The 26,350-nt window shown below is 37.1% G+C and overlaps 1 protein-coding gene across 2 annotated transcripts in view; it reads left to right on the top strand.

Moving 5' to 3' along the window:
- Positions 1-26,350, top strand: part of STPG2 (sperm tail PG-rich repeat containing 2) — a 193,316-nt gene that overhangs the window by 16,345 nt on the left and 150,621 nt on the right. For both annotated transcript variants that reach the window (XM_039322889.1, XM_039322888.1), the window contains 2 exons: positions 4,213-4,328; positions 6,786-6,897. In XM_039322889.1, coding sequence (XP_039178823.1) covers positions 4,213-4,328; positions 6,786-6,897 — 228 coding nt within the window. The remainder of the gene's footprint in view (positions 1-4,212; positions 4,329-6,785; positions 6,898-26,350) is intronic.

Raw genomic sequence — 26,350 nt, 5'->3', positions numbered from 1 at the left:
ATTATTGCATAACATCAAAAATAGACATAGATATGGTTTCTGGGTTCTTCTCCTCCTTCTCTTCCTCCTCCTCTTCATCTTCATCCTCCTTCTCCTCCTCCTCCTCCTCATCCCTGTTTCAGGACGGATTTATCAACAAACTGGTTAAACATATAAATGAGATAGTCATTGATTTGTACTTCAACTGAGTTTAATATGCCTGAAACCTAATGAACTTTACTTGGACCAGGAAGAGCCATAGTTAAATCCTTATCAACCATAGGGATCAATAAATGAGTTTGGAGCAATGACTTTCTATCACCTCATCCTATTTCACAAGGTTGTTTGCAACTGTTCTGGCCCAAGGGAAAAAATACAAATAGGTCATGGAGGTGAAGTTATCCTCAGGTAGCAAATCTAGTATAGTATCATATAATATTTTGATTTATTCTTTTATTGTAGACAGTGGATATTAGGAGTTTTTCAAACCAGTATTAAGAGAAAAGCATACAATGTAAGTTTTTTTTTACCATATTGGAAGACTACATGCCATCCAGAATCATTTTTGTGAGACTAGCAGTTATACAAATTTAATACCTACGTGGTTAAAGAGTGGTTGTAGGAGACCTGTTTCAATTTTTCTTATTAACATTATATTCTACATAATGTGCCTTCTATTTTTTGTTTTTGTTTTGGAGAACTGTATATGCAATTATGACAATGATTTGAAGTGCTTGCAGCTGGTTGCTTTTAATAATAGAAGACATTTCATGTTTCTGAAAATTTCCTTTCCAAGCATTTTGAAATATGATAAATACTTATTTCCATCTGAGGCAGTATGGGATGCAACCTGAAATCTATGTAGTCTATCTTACATATTCATGCTAGGAATGCTGACACTGATAAATTACCTAATGTTGAGAACATGCTGGGAAATACCTGTGCTGCTGCTGTAGCACTGACAGACAGTCCATTAGTGGCAGAATTAATGCACTTTGGGACTTTTAATTCTTCATGGAATCTATTTCCATATTTAATTACTGGAAAGTCGTGGAAAAAAGTTCTAAAGTACCTTCATCCATTTTTATTGTCAACAGGAGTGTCGATTAGTAATTCTTCAAGTTATATTGTAATATTCACTTAAAATAATGCACCTCCTTGCTGAGTTTGCTTCAATTAAACCATATTTTATTTGCTAATGACATAGCAAGATGACAGCGACCTTGAAGTTGGTATTGTCAACATTTCTTGGCAAAAGAGGATGATGATTTAGACTTAAGAGGGCATCCATTTATTCTGCAGTCTGTGTTTTTAAAAGGTTTGTTTTTTTAAAAAAAATCCATTAGGGATTAGGATTTTATGTGACTAATGCACAGGTTAGTGAGTTAAGTATCAGTCAGTTTTATATTATTTTTAATGCTAAGGTTAACCTAGATATAGGGAAGGAAATAATTATATTCAGTTTATTGAGTCTGAGAAAGAATAGCTTGTAGTCAGAGTGCCTGTTAAAATTGCTTTCAGAACTCAATTGCTAGAAATGCCTTTTGTAAATGTCAAAGAGATATTGACTGAAATGTTCTTTCATAGATACCAAATTTAGTTATTGGGTTTTTAGGTTTGTAATGAAACAAAACACATATTTTCATAATTGCAGAAAAACTTATAGAATCAACTCTTTAACATCAACCCTTTTTTCAGCAAAAGTTGAACAAACAAATGCACAAAAAGCAAATAGTACATAATTATGTGGTTTTTAAAAATCTTTGATACTATATAGTTAGCTCTGTCAGAGAACTGCTGTTAAACTTCTGCTGTAGAAAAAGATACTAGATAAAAGAATTGTGGGACTGTAGTGCTAATACAGATACTTAAGTATATGCTCTCTTAAATTTTCATTGCTTAGAAGCATAAGTACAATCATAAATATAAGAAGTACAAATATGTGAAGTTTTGGGAGAATAATAAGGAAATGAATATAGGTAATTACATACTAATAGTACACATGCAGAGAATGCTAATTAAGTGTGACTCAGTTATTTTTACATTGCCAAAGCTTGCAGCAAAGCTGGTGTATCGTGTGTAATCTATGGAAGCAAATGTTTCAGTACTATTAAACAAGTATTTCTATCATTCTGCATTTCTGTTTATTCTCCTAATACCAAAAGATGATTCTAATAATTTAGTAGTAAAAGTCAAAAGAATATATTCAATTGTTCTTTTAATTTCTTTGATTAGGGCTAGTTTTTTAAGTACACTTCCACAATATTTTTGCAACATACATATATCTTATTTCCAATTACCATAGGAAGAAACAAAGTAGTACTGAGATTTACAAAGAAGTAGCTATTAAACTGCTTGTTGAAGCTATTGGTGAGGAAACTATTAAGGCTGGATCCATGGAGGGGTGCCATTTAAGTGATGGGCCTATTTGAAGTACAAACATAAGATGAACAATGCTTGATCTAAGTGAGTTGCAGAGCATAGTGGAGAAATTCTGAATTGGTGAAATAGATTTAAGCAATTCAAAATGTGGAAGGAAATATAACATTATTTTAAATAACTTATTTTTCAAAAAGCCTTGTATCTCTATTCATGTTTTTTTCATTTAGACAGTTTGTAATTGTTACATAGTTGTACTGAATGAGTGAATTATTGAGATGTATTTTTTCTAAATTCATAATAAAAAGCTTCTTACATGTAGAAAAGAAAGGAGCAGGTTAGTCCTGCCTAGCACAGGAGATAGATCGTCCCCTCATTTTTTTATATAAAGATCATTGTGTTTTTTTAGTAGAAAGGGGTGGATGGGGTTTTAGGGTTGTGTCACATATTTCCTATGGAGCTGCAAAAAAGGTACTGCTCAAATAACTATGGAGAGCTTTGCCTGCTGTTTCTGCCAGCCTGAATATCACTCTTATCAGGTAATTTTGGCAGAATAAATTTGCTATTTGCCCATTTTCAATCAGCATTTTGCAACTGAGTTATTGGAAAGAGGAAGTATCCTCTCTTCACATGCATGAACACATTACATGCACAGAATCTCCATTTCCACCCTGCAATAAGCATTGCTGTAGAGGAAATATGAAGCATTTTTCTCTTCAGGAAGTAGGAACAACAAAATTTGAGGAAGCTACAAAGAAGGTGCCTTTCCTTCCTATTGCCCTTGCTTCTACCCTTTGCCACTATCTCATTCTGTGATTCCATGTTGCTGCAATGAGAACAAATATCCCAACACAGTCTTCTTCACTGGCAGCATTTTTTAAAAATAAGAAAACGGATGTTGATTGACATCTCTTGCTACTGTTAGCACAAATGGATTTGGAAAAGCCTGTCTGTGTTTGTAGTGATATGGGAACTCTTGAGCAAGTTTCTTTGTTAGCAGCCCTTGCTGAAATGGCTTCATGAACATAGGACATCTCAAGGTTTGTATTCATTTGGAAATAAGGTTCCTTTAAACTCAGTGGGACTCGTTTTTGAACAGAAAACATTAGAATTGCCTATTTTGTGACCCGTTACAATTCTGAGTCTTGTTTTCTTTTCAGATTTGAGCAAAGCAAAGTGAAACAGAAGGGTGTCATGATAATTTCATTCAGTGAGAGTAATATATGTAGGACTATTTGTATATGGACTGTAAGAGTTTTAATACACCTTAGTAACATTTACTGCTTATTTGGAAATTTCTTAGATTTGTGAATATACCTTTTAGAAACCACTGGATGGTGCTCTAATTCCATTCCTATAACACTATTGTACTTTTGTGTTCTTTTTCTAGTTTTGCAGGTTACAAACTACTTCATATGTAACATTGTCATGTACATAGAAAACAATTGTCTGCTTATCTATGTTCAGATTTATTCAACCAATTCACTGATCCAGGGGAAAAACTGTTGTCAGATATTTTCTGCTTTATCTATTATAAATGTATTTGTACCATATCTGTGGTTGTAATAGTGATTAGTTTTATATAAGCATCAATTCAATTTACTGAGAAGAAAAATATAGTAGTTGCAGGATATGAACTTATAACTGTGTGTTTTTGGATTTGTTCAGGTACATAAAATGTAGATTTTCAGATTTTGGCAGTGGTATGGATTATTCATTTATGTCTGAATTATGCAGTATATTAACTTTAATATTGCCTACGATTGCTGAACTTATACTATGAAATTGTAGCTCAAACTTTGCTTATGTCTTCTGAAAAAACCGAAAATAAACTCTGTATTCATTTTCTTTCAGAATGAAACGTATCCAACTTTGAAATATAAAGGGGTGCATTTTGGCAATTTGACAGAAAAGCGTCTTGAATTTAAGCCACATGAGGGCCCTGGACCTGCACACTATGATATAATTCCGTATGTAATTCAACCAGTACTTTGAATTGTTTTTGCCCCTTGTAACATTGTAACCAACAAATGCTGTGTAATTCTGGGGGGAGGGGAAGACAGGGAGGACACACTTGGGTTTTGAGGGTTGTTTGGAGGCCATATTCCAAAACCAGGATAATAAAAGTGAAACTAGGATAATGTTGAATAGTTCTAATTATATAGTTCACAGACTCCTAAAATTGAAGTAATATAGGGCAAATAAGCTCATCACTTCCCTCAGAAATTGGTTCTGTTGTTGAACTAATCTTAACATTATAACTTCTTTTCATAAGTTAAACAAGAATGGCTCTTATCTCCATTATGTTTTTCTTGTCCAGTGGTGGGATTCAGCCAATTTGCACCACTTTGGCAGAACCAGCAGCTAATTTTTTGTTGCCCAGGTCCAGAATGGACCTCCAGAAGCAGCATCCACACAGAGAACTGGTTGTTCACATATTTGAATTCCAGCACTGGTCTTGTCCCCTCCCCCCCGTTTGTGTGTGTATGTGTGTGTGTGTGTGTGTGTGTGTGTGTGTGTGTGAGAAAGAGAGAGAGAGAGAGAGAGAGAGAGATACAAAACAGATCTTGATCTTTTTCTATTTCCAACACTTTCAGATTTTTTTAAATGTGCTCTCCTATCTCCCTTCCTATTTATGAAATATATACAGGAGTCTCTCCTCTAAGCCCTAGTTCTTAGCCTTTTAAATTGTGTTATACATATGAGCTGGAAAAACATTTCAGGTCTCTAGCATTTATATCTACAGCTTACGTTGGTTAGATATAGTCTTGGGGCCTCATGTCATGCACTTTTCATTCAACCATATCCCTCATCAATTTGAAGATACAACAGCTCCCAAACTTGCCTTTCCCCTCCCTCTGTTCTTTCATGCCATGCAATTAAATGGTTCTCAATGGTTGCATCATCCCTCTCATCTCCAGTTATTTTAATATTAACTATGGTTTGCTTCAAAGAAGCCAAACCTTCGTTATTATCACCTACTATACTGTCAATTTAGTGCAGAGCTAAGTAGCATGTTCTGAGAAATGACTGAAGGCAGAAAATTTGTTGCTTATTCATGTTGCCTGTAAATAATGTTAACTTGTCAGCCCATCTGTTTCTTTATGATCAGTGTTACTCACTGATAGTTATCTCTTTATGAGTCCCTAGACCAGATTTGTTTTTCAGTATGTGTATGAAACTCTTTTTAGTTAGAATTTAAAGAATGATTTTTCTTGATTCATTTAAGTTCTGAAGGTCAACCTGCACGCAAAGACAAGATATTTCTGTGTTGAAATATGCTGATTCTTCTATCATGGCCATCTTTGAGCTGTTTTTCTTATAGTCTTACTTACTTTGACTAAAGATAGAATAATTTTTATAGAAAATAGAAGGAAAAAGAAATGAGGATAGGGTTGATTTAAACTCCTATCTTCATGTATGTTCTTTTTACTCCTTCAATTAAATTACAAGATGCTACAAGAAGAATACTAAAAGTTTTTGAAACAGGGATGCATTAAAGATACAAATCACAAACAGATTAGTAATAATAAAAACAAATAGCTACAGTTTAAATTTCCATAGTTTTATAAGGCATTAATTATTTATTTAATTAATTAATTAATTAATTAATTTGATTTTGATGCTGTCTGACTCCAACCAAATGGCTTCATTTTATTCAAGCATCTAAACATCTGTTCCAAATTCATCTTTTTTAAAGCATGCTATAAATAAAAAAGGAAACCTAGGATACAGAAATCTTGCCTTGAACAATTAATTATACTTTTTTCAAAATATATTTTCCTGTGAATCTCTGGTTTTGGAAAGAAATATGACCTAAGAGTAAAGCAGCTAAAAACAGTAAGAAGCTTTTAAATGTTAAGAAGAATGTTAAACAATACTGTGGTATTTGTAAAGAGCCAATTTGGTCTAATGGTGAAGGCATCAGGCTAGAAACAGGGAGACCAAGAGTTCTAATCCCGCCTTAGCCATGAAAGCCAGCTGGATGACCTTGGGCCAGTCATTCTCTCTCAGCCTAATTCACCTCACAGGTTGTTGTTGTGGGAAAATAAGAAATTGGATTTGTAACAATGGTAAAGGCAGGATATGAATACATAAACTACCCATTGCTAAATTATTGCAAGAAACATAATTTTTCTGCATCTAATAGTTACACAGCTTTCTAGGCCTCCTCTGCCTCTACTGCAGTTTGATTGGTAATTTACATGCAGGAAGAAAACTTGAAAATGAAAAATAGATCTTATTCCATTATACAGTATAAGTGGAGGCTATTCTATTAGTGAGCAAACTGGCTTTTCATTTGTTCTTGCAAAAGCAGCTGTTTTTAATGTTCCTCTTGAGGGGAAAAGGGTAAAAGCATTTTGTGCATGTTTTAGGAGCTCAGGCATTTAAAAGGCAACTCATAAATCTCCTCAAATTTTCTAAAGGGAAAGTGCAGTGCATTGTGAAAATGTCAACATCAAGAAGGAAGACAAGAAAAAATGTGTTCTCTATATTCCACGGTATCATGAAGAAATAGTATTACAGGAAGAAAAAAAGGTAACGCTAACTGAACATAGTCATTTGCAATATGTAGAAAATTATTTATGACGGGATTGAAAGTTCCCATTTGAAACAGCATACGTTTTAAAAAAAGGAACATGAGCTGTGGAATAAAAATAATTGGTGGGCTTTTACAAAGCAGGGCTTTTAGAAGATGAATTTGCATAGATTTAAGCAAAGTATGATATATTTTTGTTACATTATTATAACACATTCTTTTGTATGACTTTTGAAAGTCATGGAAGAATTGAAGAAACAGCAGGAAAAATGCTGTATTGTATTTCTTCCAAATAGGAAAAAAGTCACAATTTTCACTCTTATTTTTCAAATATAACTTTAAGAGGATAGTTTTCAGTTTGGTGAGTCATTCCTACAGCTTATGGAGTATCCATTTTTTTTTTTTGGTCTAATTCTTTAAGCACTCATACTGTCCCTGCTGTTCCATCTATTTATCTTTCATGTCCACATTGCTCCAGTATATCAGACAATAGCTTCACTTGCCAAGTACTGAGATTTAATAGCATCATTGTGTAAGCATTATAAGATGAGTAAATAGGCTTTTCTTGTTTTGTTCACATGGCTCATTTCCCCCCCCCCCTCTTTGCTACAGAGAAGCATGTCTTCTCTGTAGCATGGCCTATCTTCTGCATGAGGTTCCCCCTGAAATTTAAATGGCTCTTGCCCTGTTGCTATTTTGAAGAGTCCTCAAGATGTGACTCTCCACCCGGCTTTTGGTAAGAATGATTGATGTCCCTTTTCTTTCTTTTTCTTGTTCCCATCTGCGTTTGTTTTCTTTGCATCTTTTTTTGTTTGTATTTCTTAAAATGCTACTTCTTTTTAAATGTTTTAACAATTTGTAAATTGCCCAAAGTTGTTGGATGGCATATAAATTATTATTATTATTATAGACTCTATATAGCATCGATATCATGGATAATAGAATAACAAAGTTTTTAGATGGTTTGTTAAATTAAAATCTTGACAACTGTGAGGTTATTTTATTATTTGCTCATTAAAATTATTTCCTGCTTTTTATTTGTGAGCTCAAGATAGTATATATCAGTGGTGGCGAACCTATGGCACAGGTGCTAGAGGTGGCACTCAGAGCTCTCTCTGTGGGCACGCGCGCCGTCGCCCCAGTCCAGCTGGGTTTTATAAAACCTTTTCGCTTTAGGCCTCTGCCGCTGTGTGCAAAAAAAAAAAAAAAAGGTTCAATTAGTCAATTTCAACTTCTTGCGGGGAAAAAAAAGATTTTGCAAAGTTGGAATTGATTGATTGAACTTTTTAGTCCCACCCAGTCTGCACAGCCACGCCCACCCAATGGGCCACATCCACCCAATTGGCCAAACCCACCCAATGGGCCACATCCACCCGGCATTCGATGATGCATAAGTGGGTTTTGGGTTGCAGTTTGGGCACTCAGTCTCTAAAAGATTCACCATCACTGGTATATATAATGTTCCCTTTATGGTTTGTCATCATTTCAGTTTTGGAGGCTCCTAAGTTAGGGAGATAATCCCATGGCCTTTGTTAATTCTTGATGAAGACTTATTTTTATTGAAATACTGCTGTCAGCTGGGTCTTTCTTAACATAATATAAAGGATGGTACAGGTAGTCCTCAATTTACAATCATTTGTTTAGTGAGCATTCAGAGTTACAACGACACTTATGATGGTTTTTCACACTTAACAACCATTACAGCAGGCATGTCAAACTCGTGACGTCATGTGACATCGCGCGACGTATCACAACTTTTTCCCCATTGCCGGCAATGGGATGGGCGCAGTTTTGTCATGACGCATCCGGCCTGCGGGCCGGCAGTTTGACATGCCTGCATTACAGCGTCCCCACAGTCAGTTTCACTGACCTGGGGTCATTTGATGATGATTTGTAACCTTCCCAGTCAGCTTCTGACAAGCAAATTCAATGGGGGAAGCCAGAATGGCTTAATGACCGCATGATTCACTTAACAATTGCAGTGATTCACTTAATAACTATGTCCAAAAGGTTGTAAAATGGAGCAAAACTCACTTAACAATTGCCCTGCTTAACAATGGAAATTGTGGTCATAAGTCGAGGACTATCTGGTTATTACCTTTGGTTGTACATGAGAAAGTTGTTCACTTAATTTCACTTGATATTAGCAAATGGCAATATAACAAATAAGTATATGAGGATGGAACAATAAGGCAGATAATTTAAAAGCTAGACTTTTCCTTTGTACTTATTCTTTATCCCCATGTTATCTATATGCAGCATTCCCACAAAGGTGTACTTGAAGTTTGTTATTGATACAGAATGAAGTTTGAAGGAACAGTATTTTGAGAATCCAAGTAACTATCTATTCTTCAATTAATCATCTTCTCTCTTCTTTGGGGTATTTGCTGATTTTGCTAAGTATCATATCACCAAATTTTCACTTGTACATTCCTATTCCTGTTGGCAGAAACAGATGGAGAAAGAGTAATTACCTTTCATGTTGTGTGCTTTGATATATGTGATCTATTTATATGATGGATATTTATATATGGGATAGCAGGTTAGAGTTCTGCTACAGAATTTTCTGGAATTCTTTCTTCTAGTATATGAGATACAGTAGAGGAGAGATACAATTATTTTGTACTTTGTAGGATAGAACTGACCTCTGAATGACATACCATACTGTACTGATTGACCTCCATCTTATAATATCAACTAACTTTCCCTCTTATGCTTACAAAGTCTTGATGATTTATAGTTAATCATCATTCAGTTTGACTATTGTAATGCACTGTACACAGATTTATTGGAATAGCTATAGTAACAAAACCTTGCACGTCTGAATGTGCTTCCCTTCCTTCCCCATTTATTTTCATCTGAATTGGGGTGGAGGTTGTATTTGAGGTATTTTCCTAAACCACTTTCTTGGTCTGGGTTCAAGCCTCACTTATGTGATTGTTGCCTTTGTAATGGTTTTTCCATATTTTCTTCAAGGACATCCTCTATACTCATTACGATAGCCTTCCTCATATACTTGAGAGTCCCATGTGGAGGCAAAAATGTGGCCTTCTAGTTACACGAAAAGTCTTTCAGTTGAATGTGAGAAGAAAAATCTAAGTAAGATGTTTGATAGCAGAACCAATTATCAAGAGTTATATAACTATATTGAAGCAGAGGCTGAATAGCTATTAGTCAGGAACGCTTTTTAAGATGGCACCTAGGAGAACATGAAGGTTGTGGAGATTGGGCATTGGTGGAGAAGTTGGTGGAGAGGTTTGAGGGACTAGAGATGAAGAATGGAGAGTAACCACCAACATTAACCTCCAGCCCTGCAAGAAGGGACAGCTCTGACCGCCACTCTGAACACAGAAGCCCGAGACATCGTCGCTCTTCTAGAACCCCTGACCATCGCTACCATCAGTCACACAGCCCAGGGCTTCACTGTCGGTACCACCCAAGCCCGAAATCTATGCAGGGGGAAGACTCAGAAGTGAGCCTGCAACATGATATAATGCAACAGCTGTGTGACCTGTTGGCCAGGCAGCAACAGGTGAGAGCGCTGCAACTGTTGGGGCCCCTGCCACAATTGGGGATGCCACAGCCGCCGCCACCAGGAGGTCAGCAATCGTTGAATATGCAGCAACCACTGGGGGGCCTGCAGCAATTGGGAGCAAATGTTTTTCTTTACTTTTAGAATTCAGGTGCAGCGGGGGTGGGTGGGATGTAAGCTCAGTAAGCCATAATAATACTGCTGCCATAGGAACTCAAGGACAAGCTGATAACGTTTTGGTGGGCTGAGGAGCTGAAGAGAAAGCCCACGCTTGAAGCTAATTGGGGAATGTGTTTTATGACACTTTATTGGGCATGGGAATTATACTTTGTTGCTTTGTATCAGGGGAAAGGAATTTAGTTTTTGGGTTCAACTATGTAGTGCCGATACTTTGTTTCCCGAATAAATGTTCTTTAAGGAAGAATTTTGCCTTGAAGTTCTTTTGATGGGTTTCCTCTATCGGAACCATGACAATAGGTTGGTTTAGATTACAACTGAACGTGGGCCATGATAGGCACGGTGAAGTATGACTAAGTATTACTGACTGTAGCTCTACAAACAACTGAAAAACAAAAACAAAGCACAACTGGATAAGAAAAGGAAGCAAAAAGAGAGAAAAGATAACAGTAAAAGAAGAATTTGGCTGCTATAATATGCCATGCTAGCAGTGGCATATGGTGGAGACAGTGAGGGAGGAGTGATGCAAGAGGAACCATGCCAGTGTTGCTACACAAATAGTTCAGATCAGCCCTTAGACCTGCTGGGTGAATGCTTGGGAACAAGAGGATGGCCTCAGCATTCCGGAGCTCTGGAGGGCCTGGAAGCTATAAGACTTTGGTGCATTTTGCATAATATTTCCATTCTAAATTTTCTCACTTCTTTGAGTGTCATGTGGTGTGCATGTTAAATAACGGATCATTTTGCAATCAAATGCCCTACATGATCTAAACTCAGTTTATCTGAATGTAGGTCCCCACAAGGTCTTAGAATATTTCTATCTTAGATAGAAATTTGACAATTTTAATGTGCTATTTAAAACTTGAGCTATATTATATTTTAAACATAATTGTCATATATTATTTTGGTCATACCTTTTGTGTTAAAATTAATTTTTAATTTTACTTTTTACATTTACATTTAATAGTGTTAATATTTTGAGAATAATAAATAAAATATCCGAATATATCTACATGGCTGACTAATGGATTATTAATTCTTAAAATATAAGCTTTCTCCAAACCTATGAACAGCTTACCCATAATGTTATTTCCTATCACTCAACTATCTGTTTTTATAATGGTTTTATCTTAATTTATTATTTTATCTCTTTTATTGTATTGTCCACATGTGATTGTTCACTTAGGGCAGGGGTGTCAAACTGCTGGCCCATGGGCCGGATGCATCACGTGGAAGCCGCACCCACCCCATTGCTGGCAATGGCAAAACCGGCCTAATATGTTGCGTGACATCACGTGCTGTCGCGAGTTTGACATGCCTGACTTAGGGATACTGAATCATACAATGTGACCAAAGGTGCCTAAAATTTTGCATATAACTGTTTAGTGAACCATGCATTGCATGCATAATATGGAACCGTGTTGATTAGTATTTTACAAATTTTCTAGAGAAATCAAGGGAAGCATTTTGGGTGGAACCTTGAAGCAACTAAGTCAGTGATGGTGAACCTTTTAGAGTCCAAGTGTCCAAACTGCAACGCAAAACCCACTTATGCATCGTCGGGTAACGGGTGGATGTGGCTCATTGGCTGGGTGTGGCCAATTGGGGGGTGAGGCCCATTGGGTGGGCATGGCTGTAGTGATAACGGCAGACTGGGTGAGACTAAAAAGTTCAATCAATCAATTCCACCTTTGCAAGATCTTTTTTTTCCCTGCGAGAAGTTGAAATTGATTGAACCTTTTTTTCTTTTTTGTACACGGCGGCGGAGACCTAAAGCGAAAAGGTTTTATAAAACCCAGCTGAAGGCCTAGGACTGGGTGACGGTGCATGTGCCCACAGAGAGGGCTCTGAGTGCCGCCTCTGGCACCTGTGCCATAGGTTCGCCACCACTGAACTAAGTAATGGAATTTGGAATTAATTTTAATCAATGTTTCTTTTAATTGTGTTACTGTATTAATGAGCGTTTGGTGAATGAATGGTAGGTAGAAAAAGGTATCTGGAACAGGAAACATTGCATTGCAACTCATTTAGCATTGGAGTTAGTTACAAATGGCTATTTTTATGTTTGGAAAGACTTGATGAAGCGGTAAATTGTGAACATATTGCACCTGAATGTTCAGTGTACTAGAGCAGCTCATGTAGTTCATCTAGTAGCAAATTTCTTATTCATTCTCCTGCTTGTGAAAGTAAAATTATTTTTTTTGTATGCTTCAGAATATATATAAAGATCAAACTGAGAAAGATGACAGGAAAGAACAAGGCTGTCAGTATAGAAGAGAGGTAGTAGTAAGACTGATGATAGTCAGCAGTACTCATCTTAGCTTTTCAAGCTTAACCCTTTTGTTCATCAATCAGTTTAAAGTGGCAGGTAGTGACCATTAGGAGGATTCATTAGCACCCCGTAGCAGGTTTGTACAGGGTGACCCACATCTGTCTTTATTAGAAGTTTGCTAGTTGCCAGTAGTGAACAGATGGATCATTATTGTCTACGTTGCCCTTTGGGTGTACCTGGAGGACAAGCAAAGTCATCCTGAGCAGGACACACAAAGAGGAAGAATTTGAATAACATTATGATAGGCACTGATGGTTACTGCTGAGGCATGTCTCTTTGACCTTGGATGAAAATCAAAAGATAGTAATTACCAATATTTGGAATTCAACAAATTTTGCTAACTATTTTTGCAAGAAATAATTTAGCAGGGAGATGTTGCTTGTTTTGCATGATAAGCTTTTTTTTTTAAAGGACAACAGTTATTTTTCCGTAGGTAGAACATTTATTAAAGATGGGACAACGGAAGGAGAATTGTTTAGATAGATATTTCAGATGCTGATGAAAGGTAGTGGGTCGTATATGGCCTGTGCTAAAAAAAATGAATATTTGTAAAAAAATAAAATAAAAATGGAATAGTTTTTCCCATTTTCTTAGGAGGAAGCGAATGTTGGATATGTTAGGAGACACCCTCAGGTGAATTGAGTGGGAAGAGAGTACCTGAGAAGCATGTCTGATAGTTAAAGGAAGACATGAAGTCAAGAATTATGGATGTTCAGTGCATGTAGATTGAAAATAGAGTGAGTCATCCTCAGGTGATATAGAGAAAATGAATGAGGAATGATTTGCAAAAGAAATATATGGATAAGTGATCTATAGAAAAGGAGGGGGAAAACCAAGAAACATGTAGCTGGATGGAGCTGATGATTTCTTCATAAAGAGAAATGTAAGAAATTTAAAAAACCAAACGTACAACATGGAAGTAAAATGTGTGGAAGCAGGCAAAAATAATGTTGCAAATAGCAGCCATTTGACTGTGGGATGAATATTAACTTTAAGGGCAGGTTGTAAGTAGCTTTTTAAAAGTGTCTCATAGTTTTGAATGGTTGTTAAGTGGCTGGTCATAAGGCCTGCTTGGAATGTATTAATCAGTATATGGTTTTGATGGAAGCAAGGATGAATGACAAGGACAGAAAGTTACAGAGGGTATAATAAATAGTCTGGATATAAACTAAATTTAGTTGGATTTTTTTCTGCTTTTAATTTCTTCTGCTTACCACATCTTACTTTTTTCTGTTTACATATTGTTTGTACTAAAAGGGAATAGTCTAGTTTTGTTTAGCCTTTTCAGATCAGCTATAGCGCGTATTACAGGTAATCCTTGACTTAACAACAACAATTGAGCCCAAAATTTCTGTTGCTAAGTGAGACAGTTATTAAGTGAGTTTTGCCCCATTTTATTACATTTCTTGCTACACTTGTTAAGTGAACCATAGCAGTTGTTAAGTCAGTAACATGGTTAAGTGAATCTGGCTTCCCCGTTGACTTTGCTTGTTAAATGGTCACAAAAGGCAATCATATGATCCTGGGACACTTGCAAGCATCATAAATATGAACCACTTGCTAAGTATTCAAATGTTGATCATGTGAGCATGGGGATGCTGTAGTGGTCATAAGTGTGAAAAACAGTCATAAGTCGCTTTTTTAAAGTGATGTTGTATATTTGAAATGAATGGCTATAAGTCAAGTACTACCTGTATTCTAAAATAGGGATATGATATTACAGTTTTCTGATGCTAAGCTGTTCCAGGTGTTAAGTAGTCTTGGATGGGAATTTATCTTGAAAAATATGCTACAGAATCTCACATTTGATCAGGGAAATGTGTTGATGCAATTATAAGACATAACAAAAAATCGAGTGAACAAATTTCCACTTAAATAATTTATGGAAAAAGCTAATTAACTAATAATTGTGAGTTTTGGTGGCATTTGTGTCATCTTGATCATAGGAATCAGCATAATGTGACCTACTTATCAAATGGCAAAATAATACAGATAGTTCAGTTCTTTTTTAAATTTTCAGAGAAAAATATTTTAAAGAAGACTTCATTATCTAACGAAGTTGTAAAATTGAGTATAAAACGTGGGTTTTCTGAATATACTATTAAGGTAGGGTGACATTTACAGCTGTTGCTGGCATTTGCAACTTTTATATTTAATACTATCTTGTGTTATATTGTCAGCTGTGAAAGTGAGATTTGAGTAATTCGAAGCAGCAATATACAAGAAACCATAAAAACTGTAGTTATAATGTCAAAGTCACACACGAACAATCTGCATTTATCTAAATCAGTATTTCTTGTCTTTACTTAGAAGTCAGATAGGAAAGAAGCTTCCTTTATGATTTTTTGTAAGAATCTTAATATTTTACTTCTGCATGAACATCATACTGGGTAGCTATAAAATATAACCAATGGCTAAATTTACCAAGTTTTTATTTTTTTGTTTAAAAATATATATTTTATATTTTCATGTTACATAAAATATATATTTTAAAAATGCTATATTCTCTCTCTTGCTTATGACTATGTATGTCTTGCTGATTTCTAAATATGCCTTATTGCTTTTTCAGATGTGCTGCTACCCTTCAGGTCTTTAATTTTAATTGTTAAGAATTCCAGGGTTCTGATTTTTCTTTTATGCAGTATTCCTGCACTGCTGGATAACAATTGGATATGCAATGTACACACAGTTATGTCTGTAGGCACTGCAGTAGACCTCCACTATCTGGTCTTATCTAATTATATGCTTTGTTAATATTAAATGTAACTGATTTTTTTTTATTTAAACAAAGCTGTGAGGGGCAAAATTTAGGCATCATATTTATTTGATTAATAAATAAAATAAAAGCAAATTTAAAAACTGGAAATAATAACAAATGTAGAAAAAGATATGACTATTGACCATGTAATCAGCAGCTGAGGGAAAATCAACCAGTTTACAGTATATGGCAAGGTAACAAAAATGATTTATTGGAAATTATGCAAATTGGATTTGATGCCCCAGCATATAGGTAAGATCAAATTTTATGGACAACTACAATAGTTTCCTTGTATGTGAGTTTTTCTTGTAATAAAGACTAATAATAATAATAGTAATAATAATAATAATAATAATAATAATAATAATAATAATAATAATAATAATACAGTTGGAAGGGCAATCAGCACCTGGGCAATCCCAGTCATTAGGTACACAGCTGGAATAGTGGACTGGACTCAAGCAGAATTAAAAGCAATGGATAGGCAGACCAGAAAAATAATGACAATGAATCATGCCCTTCATCCACGCAGTGACATTGATAGATTTTATCTACCAAGGCAAATAGGTGGGCGTGGAATGCTACAAGTACATCAGATGGTTGAAGAAGAAAAAATGGCTTTGGAAGAATATCTGAAGAACAATGATGAAGATGTACTGAAATTAGTATATCAGGAAGGCTTACTGACTACTGGAGAGACCAAATTGGCCTACAAGAAAGACCAAATGAAGAACAAAATAGAGGCATGGGAAGACAAAGCACTATATGGCCAATACATTAAAAAAATAGCTGGGAAAGAAGATAATAACAAGACCTGGCAATGGCTAAGAGCAGGAATATTGAAGAAAGAGACCGAGGGACTAATTCTGGCTGCACAAGACCAAGCCTTAAGGACAAATGCATACAAAGTCAAAATTGAGAAGACAGCAACAGACAGTAAGTGCCACCTACGCAAAGAAGCTGAAGAAACAGTGGACCACTTGGTAAGCTGTTGCAAGAAGATTGCACAGACTGACTACAAGCAGCAGCATGACAAAGTAGCAACAATGGTGCATTGGAAGATCTGCAAAAAATATCATTTGCCTGTAAACAAAAACTGGTGGGATCAAAAAATAGAGAAAGTCATAGAAAATGATAAAATTAAACTGCTCTGGGACTTCAGAATTCAAACAGACAAGCACCTGCAACATAACACCCCAGACTTAACAATTGTCGATAAGAAAGACAAAAAAATCTGGATAGTGAACGTGGCAGTGCCTGGAGACAGCAGAATAGACGAGAAAGAACTGGAGAAGATAACAAAATACAAAGACCTACAAGTAGAAATAGAAAGACTGTGGCAAAAGCAAGCGAGGATAGTACCAATAGTAATAGGCGCCTTGGGTGCAATCCCAAAACAACTGGAACACCACTTGAACACCATTGGCATTGACAAATTCGCTATTAGTCAATTGCAAAAGGCAGCCTTACTAGGAACTGCTTCCATCCTGCGATGATATCTGTAATACCATCAAACATCCAAATCTGCCTATCCCAGGTCCTGGGTAAAGACTCGATAGGTAGACAAAATACCAAATCCAGTCTGAACATCTGGCTGATTGTGCGATGATCCATAATAATAATACAGTGGAAGGGACCTTGGAGGTCATCTAGTCCAACCCCCTGCTCAGGGAAGAAACCCTATACCATTTCAGACAAATGGTTGTCCAGTCTCTTCTTAAAAACTTCCAGTGTTGGAGCATTCACAACTTATGGAGGCAGGTTGTTCCATTGATTAATTGTTCTAACTGTCAGGAAATTTCTCCTTAGTTCTGGGTTGCCTCTCTCCTTGATCAGTTTCCATCCATTGCTTCTTGTCCTGTCTTCAGGTGCTTTGGAGAATAGCTTGACTTCCTCTTCCTTGTGGCAACTCCTGAGATATTGGAACACTGCTATCATGTCAGCCTTAGTCCTTCTCTTCATTAATCATCTTTGTTGCTCTTCTCTGTACTCTTTATAGATTCTCAACATCTTTTTTACATCGTGTGACCAAAACTGGATGCAGTATTCCCAAGTGTGGCTTTACTAAGGTGTTATAAAGTGGTATTAATACTTCATGTGATCTTGATTCTATCCCTCTGTTAATGCAGTCTAGCACTGTGTTGGCTTTTTTTGGCAGCTGCAGCACACTGCTGGCCCATAGTTAAGTGATTGTTCACTAGCACTCTGAGATATTGAGCAAAGTACCTTCTATACCAGTGATGGTGAACCTTTTAGAGACCAAGTGCCCCAAAACCACCTCCACCCCCGCCTGCCCCCCCACCTGCCCACAGGGCCACCCACCGCCTCCATGGCCCACAGATCGCCCAGGCGGCCCAGCAGTGCCATGGTGGCCACGCCTTCTGCCTGCGCCCTGTATCATCTGCACACGACAGGGCGCAAGGGCGGAGTTTTGTCCCCACTGCCTGGCTGCCATGTCTTGGCTGTGCTGCTCTGCGTGGGTCGCGCCCGGGGTGACTGTCCTCCAGGGGGCTGCTGGTGAGGCCACTGAGGGAGGCGGGACTGGGGCAATGGCACGCGTGCCCACAGAGAGGGCTTTGAGTGCCGCTTCTGGCACATGTGCCATAGGTTCACCACCACTGTTTTATACTGTATCTGTGTATTTAGTTTTTCTTGCCTAAATGTAGAACCTTACTTTTTTCACTTTTTACTTTTTAAATAAAGTTATTAATGCCTTTATTACTCATAATGTTTTCTGTTGTACTTAATTATACAGTATTAGTTGATATTATTTGGTTTTTAACTGAAAACCACCATTAGTCTATCACAGGGGTAGGCAACCCAAAACACTTAAAGAGCCACTTGGACCCGTTTCCCACCAAAAACAAAACACTGGGAGCCGCAAAACCATTTTGATATCTAAAATGAAGATAACACTGCATATATCCTTTTTTACCTTTATTATAGGTGTGTGTGTGTTTGTGTGTGTGTTTGTGTGTGTGTATGTATGTGTGTGTGTGTATATATATATATATGTATATGTATGTATGTATACACACACACACACACACACACACACACAGGTAAAAAAAGGATATATGCAGTGTTATCTTCATTTTAGATGTCAAAAGGGTCTCTCTCTCCCTCTCTATCTGCCCTTGGTCTGCCACTCCTCTTCCCCCGCTCTCTTTCTTTCTCTCTCTCTCTTTCTCTCTCTCTCTCTCTCCCTCTCTCTCTTTCTCTCTTTCTCCCCCCCCCTCCTATCTGCTGCTCACCTGACAAGCTTCAGGCTGTTGTCCAACAAGATCAGGGGTAGTCAACCTCGTCTCTTTTATGACTCATGGACTTCAACTCCCAGAATTCCTGAGTCAGCCTAGCTGGGCTAGCTAGCTCTCTCCTGCCTGCTTCCTGCAGAGACGCAGCAAAGGGAAGAGCTCCGCCCAGTAAGCTTTTCAGCTCCTCGGAGAACACTGTGAGTGCACTCTCTTTTTTTTATACACACACACACACACACACACACACACACAAAAACACACACAGAGAGAGAGAGAGAGAGGGAGAGAGAGAGAGAGAGAGAGAGAGAGAGAGAGAAGCAGGGAAGCGCAATTCCTCTCTCTGTCTCTGTCTCTCTCTGCAAAGGCAGAGGAGGCTGGGAGCCGCAGGGGAAGGCCCAAAGAGCCGCATGCGGCTCTGGAGCCGCAGGTTGCCGACCTGTGGCTTAGGCCTTTTAATAATAATAATAATAATAAAAAGATCCAGTCAGATTCCTTCTGACTTGTTACTACCATAGATTAACGTGATTCTTTTCCAACACTGCCAGAGGAAGGAGAAATTTTCTAATTATTTCTCAAGGATGGGACTCCCTTTAGCAATAGCAAGACCATCAATATTCAAAACGTTCTAATGCTGAAAGAAAAATCTTCATCAGGGTCCAGTCCAAGCTGGGAATAAACAAAACGGAGGCTGCTTTAGAAAGAAGGTTGCAGTTTATTGAATAGGAGAGCCAGACAGAAAGATGGCTCTGGGAAAACTGACCACATGTAGCTGGGAGTGGTGGGTTTTTATATCTTCTGGGCCTTTTGAGGTTGTTTCTTGTTGCTGTTTGAGGCTTGGTATTTCCTGTGTCATGTACTTTGACCTGAGTCTGAGAGTGCCCTTTTGGTACTGATGGTTAATCCTATTATGTCCCCAAAGGTCATGTCTTTTAGAGTTTGGGTGGGGTATGTACATTTTAGGTGTCTTTGTTTTCCTAATCTCTCCAGTTTCTAGCTGGAAGGCTCCAACCTTTCTGAAAGGATTATTGAATTTGCATTTCTAAAAGCTGGCCTCTGCTGAGTTTTCTGGCTGGGGGGGGGGTGTAGGAGAAGTTTCTGCCTTTTAAGATCTTCTCCATTATTGCTTTGGGGAAATATATTCTGCCTTTTTAATATTCCCCCAAATATTTATTTCTCTGGATTCTTCCCACACCAACATATTCAAAATGTGTTGGTTACCACGATATAAAAAAGATGTTGAGACTCTAGATTAAAGTATACAGAGAAGAGCAACAAGGATGATTAGGGCAGGGGTCCCCAACCCCCGGTCTATGAACTGGTACTGGACTGTAGCATGCCAGCAACTGGTCCGCACAAACAAGCAAAGCCCCATCCATGGGATGCAGGCAGGACACAAAACCACACACTCTCCGGTCTGCGGAAAAACCTCTCCATGAAACCAGTTTCTGGTGCCCAAAAGGTTGGGGACCTTTGGATTAGGGAACTGGAGGCTAAAACATACAAAGAATATTTGCAGGATTTGGGTATATTTAGTTTAATGAAAAGAAGGACTAGGAATGACACGATAGTATTCCAATATCTAAAGGGCTGCCGCAAAGAAGAGGGGATCAATCTATTTTTCAAAGCATCTGAAGGCAAGACAAGTAATAATGGATGGAACCTAATCAAGGAGAGACCCAATCTAGAACTAAGGAGAAATGTCCTGATAGAACAATTAAGCAGTGGAACGAGATGCCTTCAGAAATTGGGTGTGCTCCAACACTGGAGGTTTTTAAGAAGAGATTGGACAGCCATTTGTCTGAAATAGTATAGCATCTCCTGCTTGAGCAGAGGGTTGGTCTAGACCAGGGGTAGGCAACCCAAAACACTTAAAGAGCCACTTGGACCCATTTCCCACCAAAAACAAAACACTGGGAGCCGCAAAACCCTTTTGATATCTAAAATGAAGATAACACTGCATATATCCTTTTTTACCTTTATTATAGGTGTGTGTGTTTGTGTGGGGGGGTATTTGTGTGTGTGTGTCTGTATATATGTATATGTATGTATGTATGTATGTGTGTATATATATATATACATACATACATACATACATACACACACACACACACACACACACATACACATACACACACAGGTTAAAAAAGGATATATGCAGTGTTATCTTCATTTTAGATGTCAAAAGGGTCTCTCTCTCTCTCTGTCTCTCTCCCTCCCTCTCTATCTGCCCTTGGTCTACCACTCCTCTTCCCCCACTCTTTCTCTCTCTCTCTCTCTCTCTCTCTCCTCTCTCCCTCCCTCCCTCTCTCTCTCTCTCTCTCTCTCTCTCTTTCTCCCCCCCCTCTCCTATCTGCTGCTCACCTGGCAAGCTTCAAGCCGTTGTCCAACAAGATCAGGGGTAGGCAACCTCGTCTCTTTTATGACTCATGACTTCAACTCCCAGAATTCCTGAATCAGCCTAGCTGGGCTAGCTAGCTCTCTCCTGCCCTTCCTGCTTCCTGCAGAGACGCAGCAAAGGGAGGAGCTCCGCCCAGTAAGTTTTTCAGCTCCTCGGAGAACATGTGAGTACACTCTCTTTTACACACACACACACACACACACACACACAAAACACAAATACACAAACACACACACAGAGAGAGAGATTGAAGCAGGGAAGCGCAATTGCCTCTCTCTGTCTCTCTCTCTCTGCAAAGGCAGAGGAGGCTGGGAGCCACAGGGGAAGACTCAAAGAGCCGCATGCGGCTCCGGAGCCGCAGGTTGCCGACCTGTGGTCTATCATTATAAAAATACAATGATCAAATACATTGGAGGAAGATGCGTGGGTGGGGGAGATTACCTCAGTGACTTGTAACTTTCCCTGCCAGCTTTCACACTGACTTTCTGGGAAAGCTGTCAGGTAAGGTTGCAAATATGATTGTTAGGTGCTACAACCAGACATAAGTGCAAACCAGGTGCCAAGTACCCAGTTCAGTCAGTAACTGTAAGAGTACTGAGATGACAAGAACACTGAGGATTGGTTATAACTATCATTTGTAATTTTGAATAGTTGCTGAATGAATGGCTATACATCGAAGACTACTTCTCTGTCTCTTTCTCTCTCTGTCTCTCTGTCTCTCTCTCTCTCTCTCTCTCCATCTCTATCACTATTTCTCTTTATATCATATCGCTCCCCACCTGTATGTGTGATATATGTCTTCCTTAATCTTTGTCCTTTACCAAAAGCCTGGGAGTTTGAGGATTTTGCACAGTATCTCACCTGACCCTAGCACTGCATTCTTCTGAACTGTTCCTGGGATCTGTTGGAGCCACTTGTGTGTGTGTGTGTGTGTATGTGTGTGTGTGTGTGTATGTGGTATGTATAACAAATGCATATATTGAAAAAAGGTTGTGAGGACACTTGGACGAAAGAGTTGATAACCAGTTTAGTGATGTTTTATGGTTTCTTTTTCCTGACAGGTGCCCTCAAGGGGTGTTAGAATTTAACTTCTTTAATCAAAATGGCTGAAAATTATAGGAGTTGAAATCCTGCATTTCTGGAAGACCTTAGAAAGGAAAACATTAATTTAGGCTAGGAAAATTGATGGCCGTTCTCTACCAAAATGAAGAATTCATCACACTCACATGGTTACTGTTTTCTTATTCTCAGAATAACTCTGCTCATCTTGTAGATGAAGAATATTTTATAAACCATTTACTATATATGATTGCTCAGGATTTCATCTGCCTAAATTATAGCATAAACAAAGGCATATTTGCAGGAAGTATTAGAACACATACATATATTCAAACATAAATACAAGGTGTAGAGATTAGTTAGTGTTTTCCATATTTTAAAATAGATGACTACATTCTGAATGTCAGAGGAGAAGGTATATAGTCTCTGAATAGGTTTAGTCCATCTAATAAAGAATACAGTTAACTAAGCCTATATTCAGCTCTGGGAAGATCGGGGGGGATGGAGAGGGAGGGTTGGGGTGGGTGGGTTAGGGTTGTTTTTTTTTTTTTTTGCTTTTTGTAAAAATATCTAAAAATTTTCAAAAAAAAAATACAATCATAGTAATCATATTTTGAAATAATCTTTCATAGCTCTTTTCAGTGTTTCTATGAATCCTTATTTTTTTGTTTTGCTTCTATCATTAATACCTTAATCTCAATTATCTTTTTGTAATTTCAGTCACATAGTTTAATTAATATTACCCATATCTTCTTAATTTATAAAACCCACCAATTATGTACTTTCCTTAATAATAAATAATCAGCATTCCCATGAAAAAAAAAAGAATACAGTTACCCTGATTGTCAGAAATAATATACCTCAGAATGAATAAAACACTCACTAGGATAATAAAGGTACATATTCAATATTTCATGATAGAAGTGATTTATTTAACAGTCACTAGTACTTATCACATTAAAAGTGGCATTAATTGTTTAACTTGAGTAAGGTGGGGTACTTGGCTTTTATTATGTTTTACAGAGTTATTTCAGTTGATTAAAATATATTCCACTTATAAATGATATAAAAGACAAAGTATTTTTCGTTCACTTTACAAATAAAATAAAATAAAATTTGCCACTGTGTTAGAATCACACAGTAATGAATTGTGTTAAATATCAAAGCTTAATTGTATATGCTTATATATGAGTCAGATTCTGGGTTGTTTAACCTAGTTCTGTCTATTCAGAAACTCTTCAAAACATCAGCAGTGGCCCTCCTGAGGCTTACTGCTTACAATTATTTCAACTGGAGATGCTAGACATTGAATTTGTGACCTTTAGTATCTCAAGTTTAGGCTTTGCCGTTGAGCAGTAGTATTGCAGGAAAAAAAAGAGAGGAAATGTCCTCCTGGGGAAACATATTATGACACATGTGTTGATAATTTCTAACCAGAACTATTAAACTTCTTATACCCTAACATTTGCCCAGTTACACAGCCTCTTACTTGATGTCTGTTTGTAAGAAGCAGTGTGAACCAAATAATGTATGCCTTGTAATTATGTGACAGATAAACGTATGCCTTTTAAACAGGTGAATTATGAAAGAGTGAACAAATGTCATTTTCTAGCATGATTGTTAATGTTACTCTTATGTGACATATACCCTACAGCCACTCCGAAGTACTACATATCTATAATCTTGTTAATCTTTAAAGCAACCTTGTAAGTCAGTACTTCTTTGTATTACAAATAAGAATCTGGTTAGAGAATTGCTGTAATGAGTATATAATATAGTTAGTTAATGGCATGTTGAGATTTGAATGGGGATCTATCTTTCACCTACTCTATCACTGAATTATTGGAAGATATCCTGTGAATTTGCTTCTGCCCTGCACTATTTAGTAGTAATATGGGTAGACCAATTTTAATTCACTTATGCCAATTAATTGAAATATCATCTAAAATGACTTTACCTCTTCCAATATATGCTTCTCTTTTTTAATGGACAGACTAAAAGTGTAGACTGACAGCAGACCATTCCTTTCTCTTGCTCTTTTTCTGTCTTCTATGAATTTTCTACACACAGCAAATTATATCTGATTATATTATTTTTGACTGCACCTTTTGGGAATGACCCATAACAATGCTGGGTTCCTTTGCTTAAAAATCCAGACAGGGAGCATTTTCTGATGCTTTTTGTATTCTATTTTTGAATGTTCAATAGTAATATTTTAGTTTATGTTAACATTGAATCTTAGATGTTAATACAAGTAAGCCTGACATTTCAGTACACTAATTGGTCTGTAATAAATGAACTTGAGATACAGGAAATAATATGAACATATTGACGAACCATAGAATTTTTTTTATATTAAAGTAATTGGCTGCTGCAGTACAAGATGTTTTTCACAAATATTCATATTTGAATTACTTTAAAATTATGGAAATAAAAGTATATTAAGAGCATTGTCATCACTGTACTGTACTGAGCAATGCCTTTCTTTTCTTTTTAAGAAAAAGAAATTGAGGCAATGGCCCGGGTGAGTGCTTCAATTTTTAACTTAATTAAAGTGACTTTCTTCTGGTGCAATGGAAGCTATTCCCAGAGGCTTCATCATTGTTTTTTCAAATTTAAGAAATTTTTCATGCAAACATGCTATTCTGTCTTTAAGTCTTGCATTTTGTTCTTTCATAATTGGCTCTCTTCATTTCTGTCTCTGTTTCTGTCTTTCTGTCTCTTTATCTCTCCCCATCCGCCAATCGTACATAAATACAGTTGCATAAGGAAATTGTTATGTCACTTATGCTTTTGATTCTAAAAGCCACTTCATTTTAGGCTCATCCATATATCCTAAAAGTATTTTCAAAGATACATTTTCCTTTCCACCTTATCTTGGGATAAACTGTTAAGGCAAATGTCTATTGTTACCTATTATTATAATGGTTACTATTTTGTCAGAATGAACTCAAGTTCATCTTGACAAAATATACTTTACTGCAGAGTTCCACAACCTTTCTGACTTTGTGGACCAGCTGGGGGGGAGAGGGGATGGTTCCACGTGAGCGACAGGCGAGCACACATGCGTGCGCAGTTCCATTTGAATGGTTCCACTTCTGCGACCCAGTTCTGAAGGGCTCGAGGCCATGGCCTGGGTTCGGGGACCTCTGATTTATATATATTTGTGTATAAGTCCATCACTAGATACTATGACCATAAATTTTTAACCAAGACACCATAAAAAATAAGCTATCTGTAAATAAGCTAACGCTCAACATTTTTGTATGTTTTGACTGTTACAATTGGCTTACCTCTGGGTGGCACATTTTTATGGTATTTGGGCCTATATATATACTTTACAAAAAAGCATTACTGTAAAAACTCATGGATAAACCCATTGGATAAGATGAATAAATTTTGGGGGATGTATTTTGGCATCTAAAATTCCCAGTTTATCAGAAAGTATGTGTAGCATTTTGACCTTCCAAGCTTTTAAAACAGCATTTTATATTATTGTGTGGATCATAAAGAAACTGAATTGGTAGAGTCCTAGTCAGTAAATTAATTAAATACCATAATTTTATGGGAAGATAGCTTTGAAGAAAGGATTGAAAAAGCTATCTTGGCAGCGTCCTCTGACAAGTCAGGGACAAGTTCACAATGAATACTTCAAGTTCTCTTTCAATTTTAGGTTTCAACTGGTTTTATTCAGCAGATTAATAGATACAGTCTGTTTTGTCACACATAAGTGCATCACTAACTGAACAGATGAATGGTTTCTCAGTAGCTTCCACTGAGTTTTGTATGACACAAGAACAAAGATGAATTCTCAATTGGAGCAACAAGGAGGAGATGGTTTTTCAGTTCCAGAGTTTCCAACCTTCTAATAGATTATTTCTCAAAAGGGAAAAATTGTCAGTGAACGAGACCTCTTTAACTTTTTTTTCTCTTTTTTAAAAG

Source organism: Crotalus tigris, unplaced genomic scaffold, assembly GCF_016545835.1.
Source record: "Crotalus tigris isolate CLP2741 ecotype Arizona unplaced genomic scaffold, ASM1654583v1 scf7180000024151.2778019, whole genome shotgun sequence".
Classification (NCBI taxonomy): Eukaryota; Metazoa; Chordata; class Lepidosauria; order Squamata; family Viperidae; genus Crotalus; species Crotalus tigris.
Note: the sequence above shows the minus strand (reverse complement) of the source record. Positions and strands in the feature narration are given on the sequence as shown.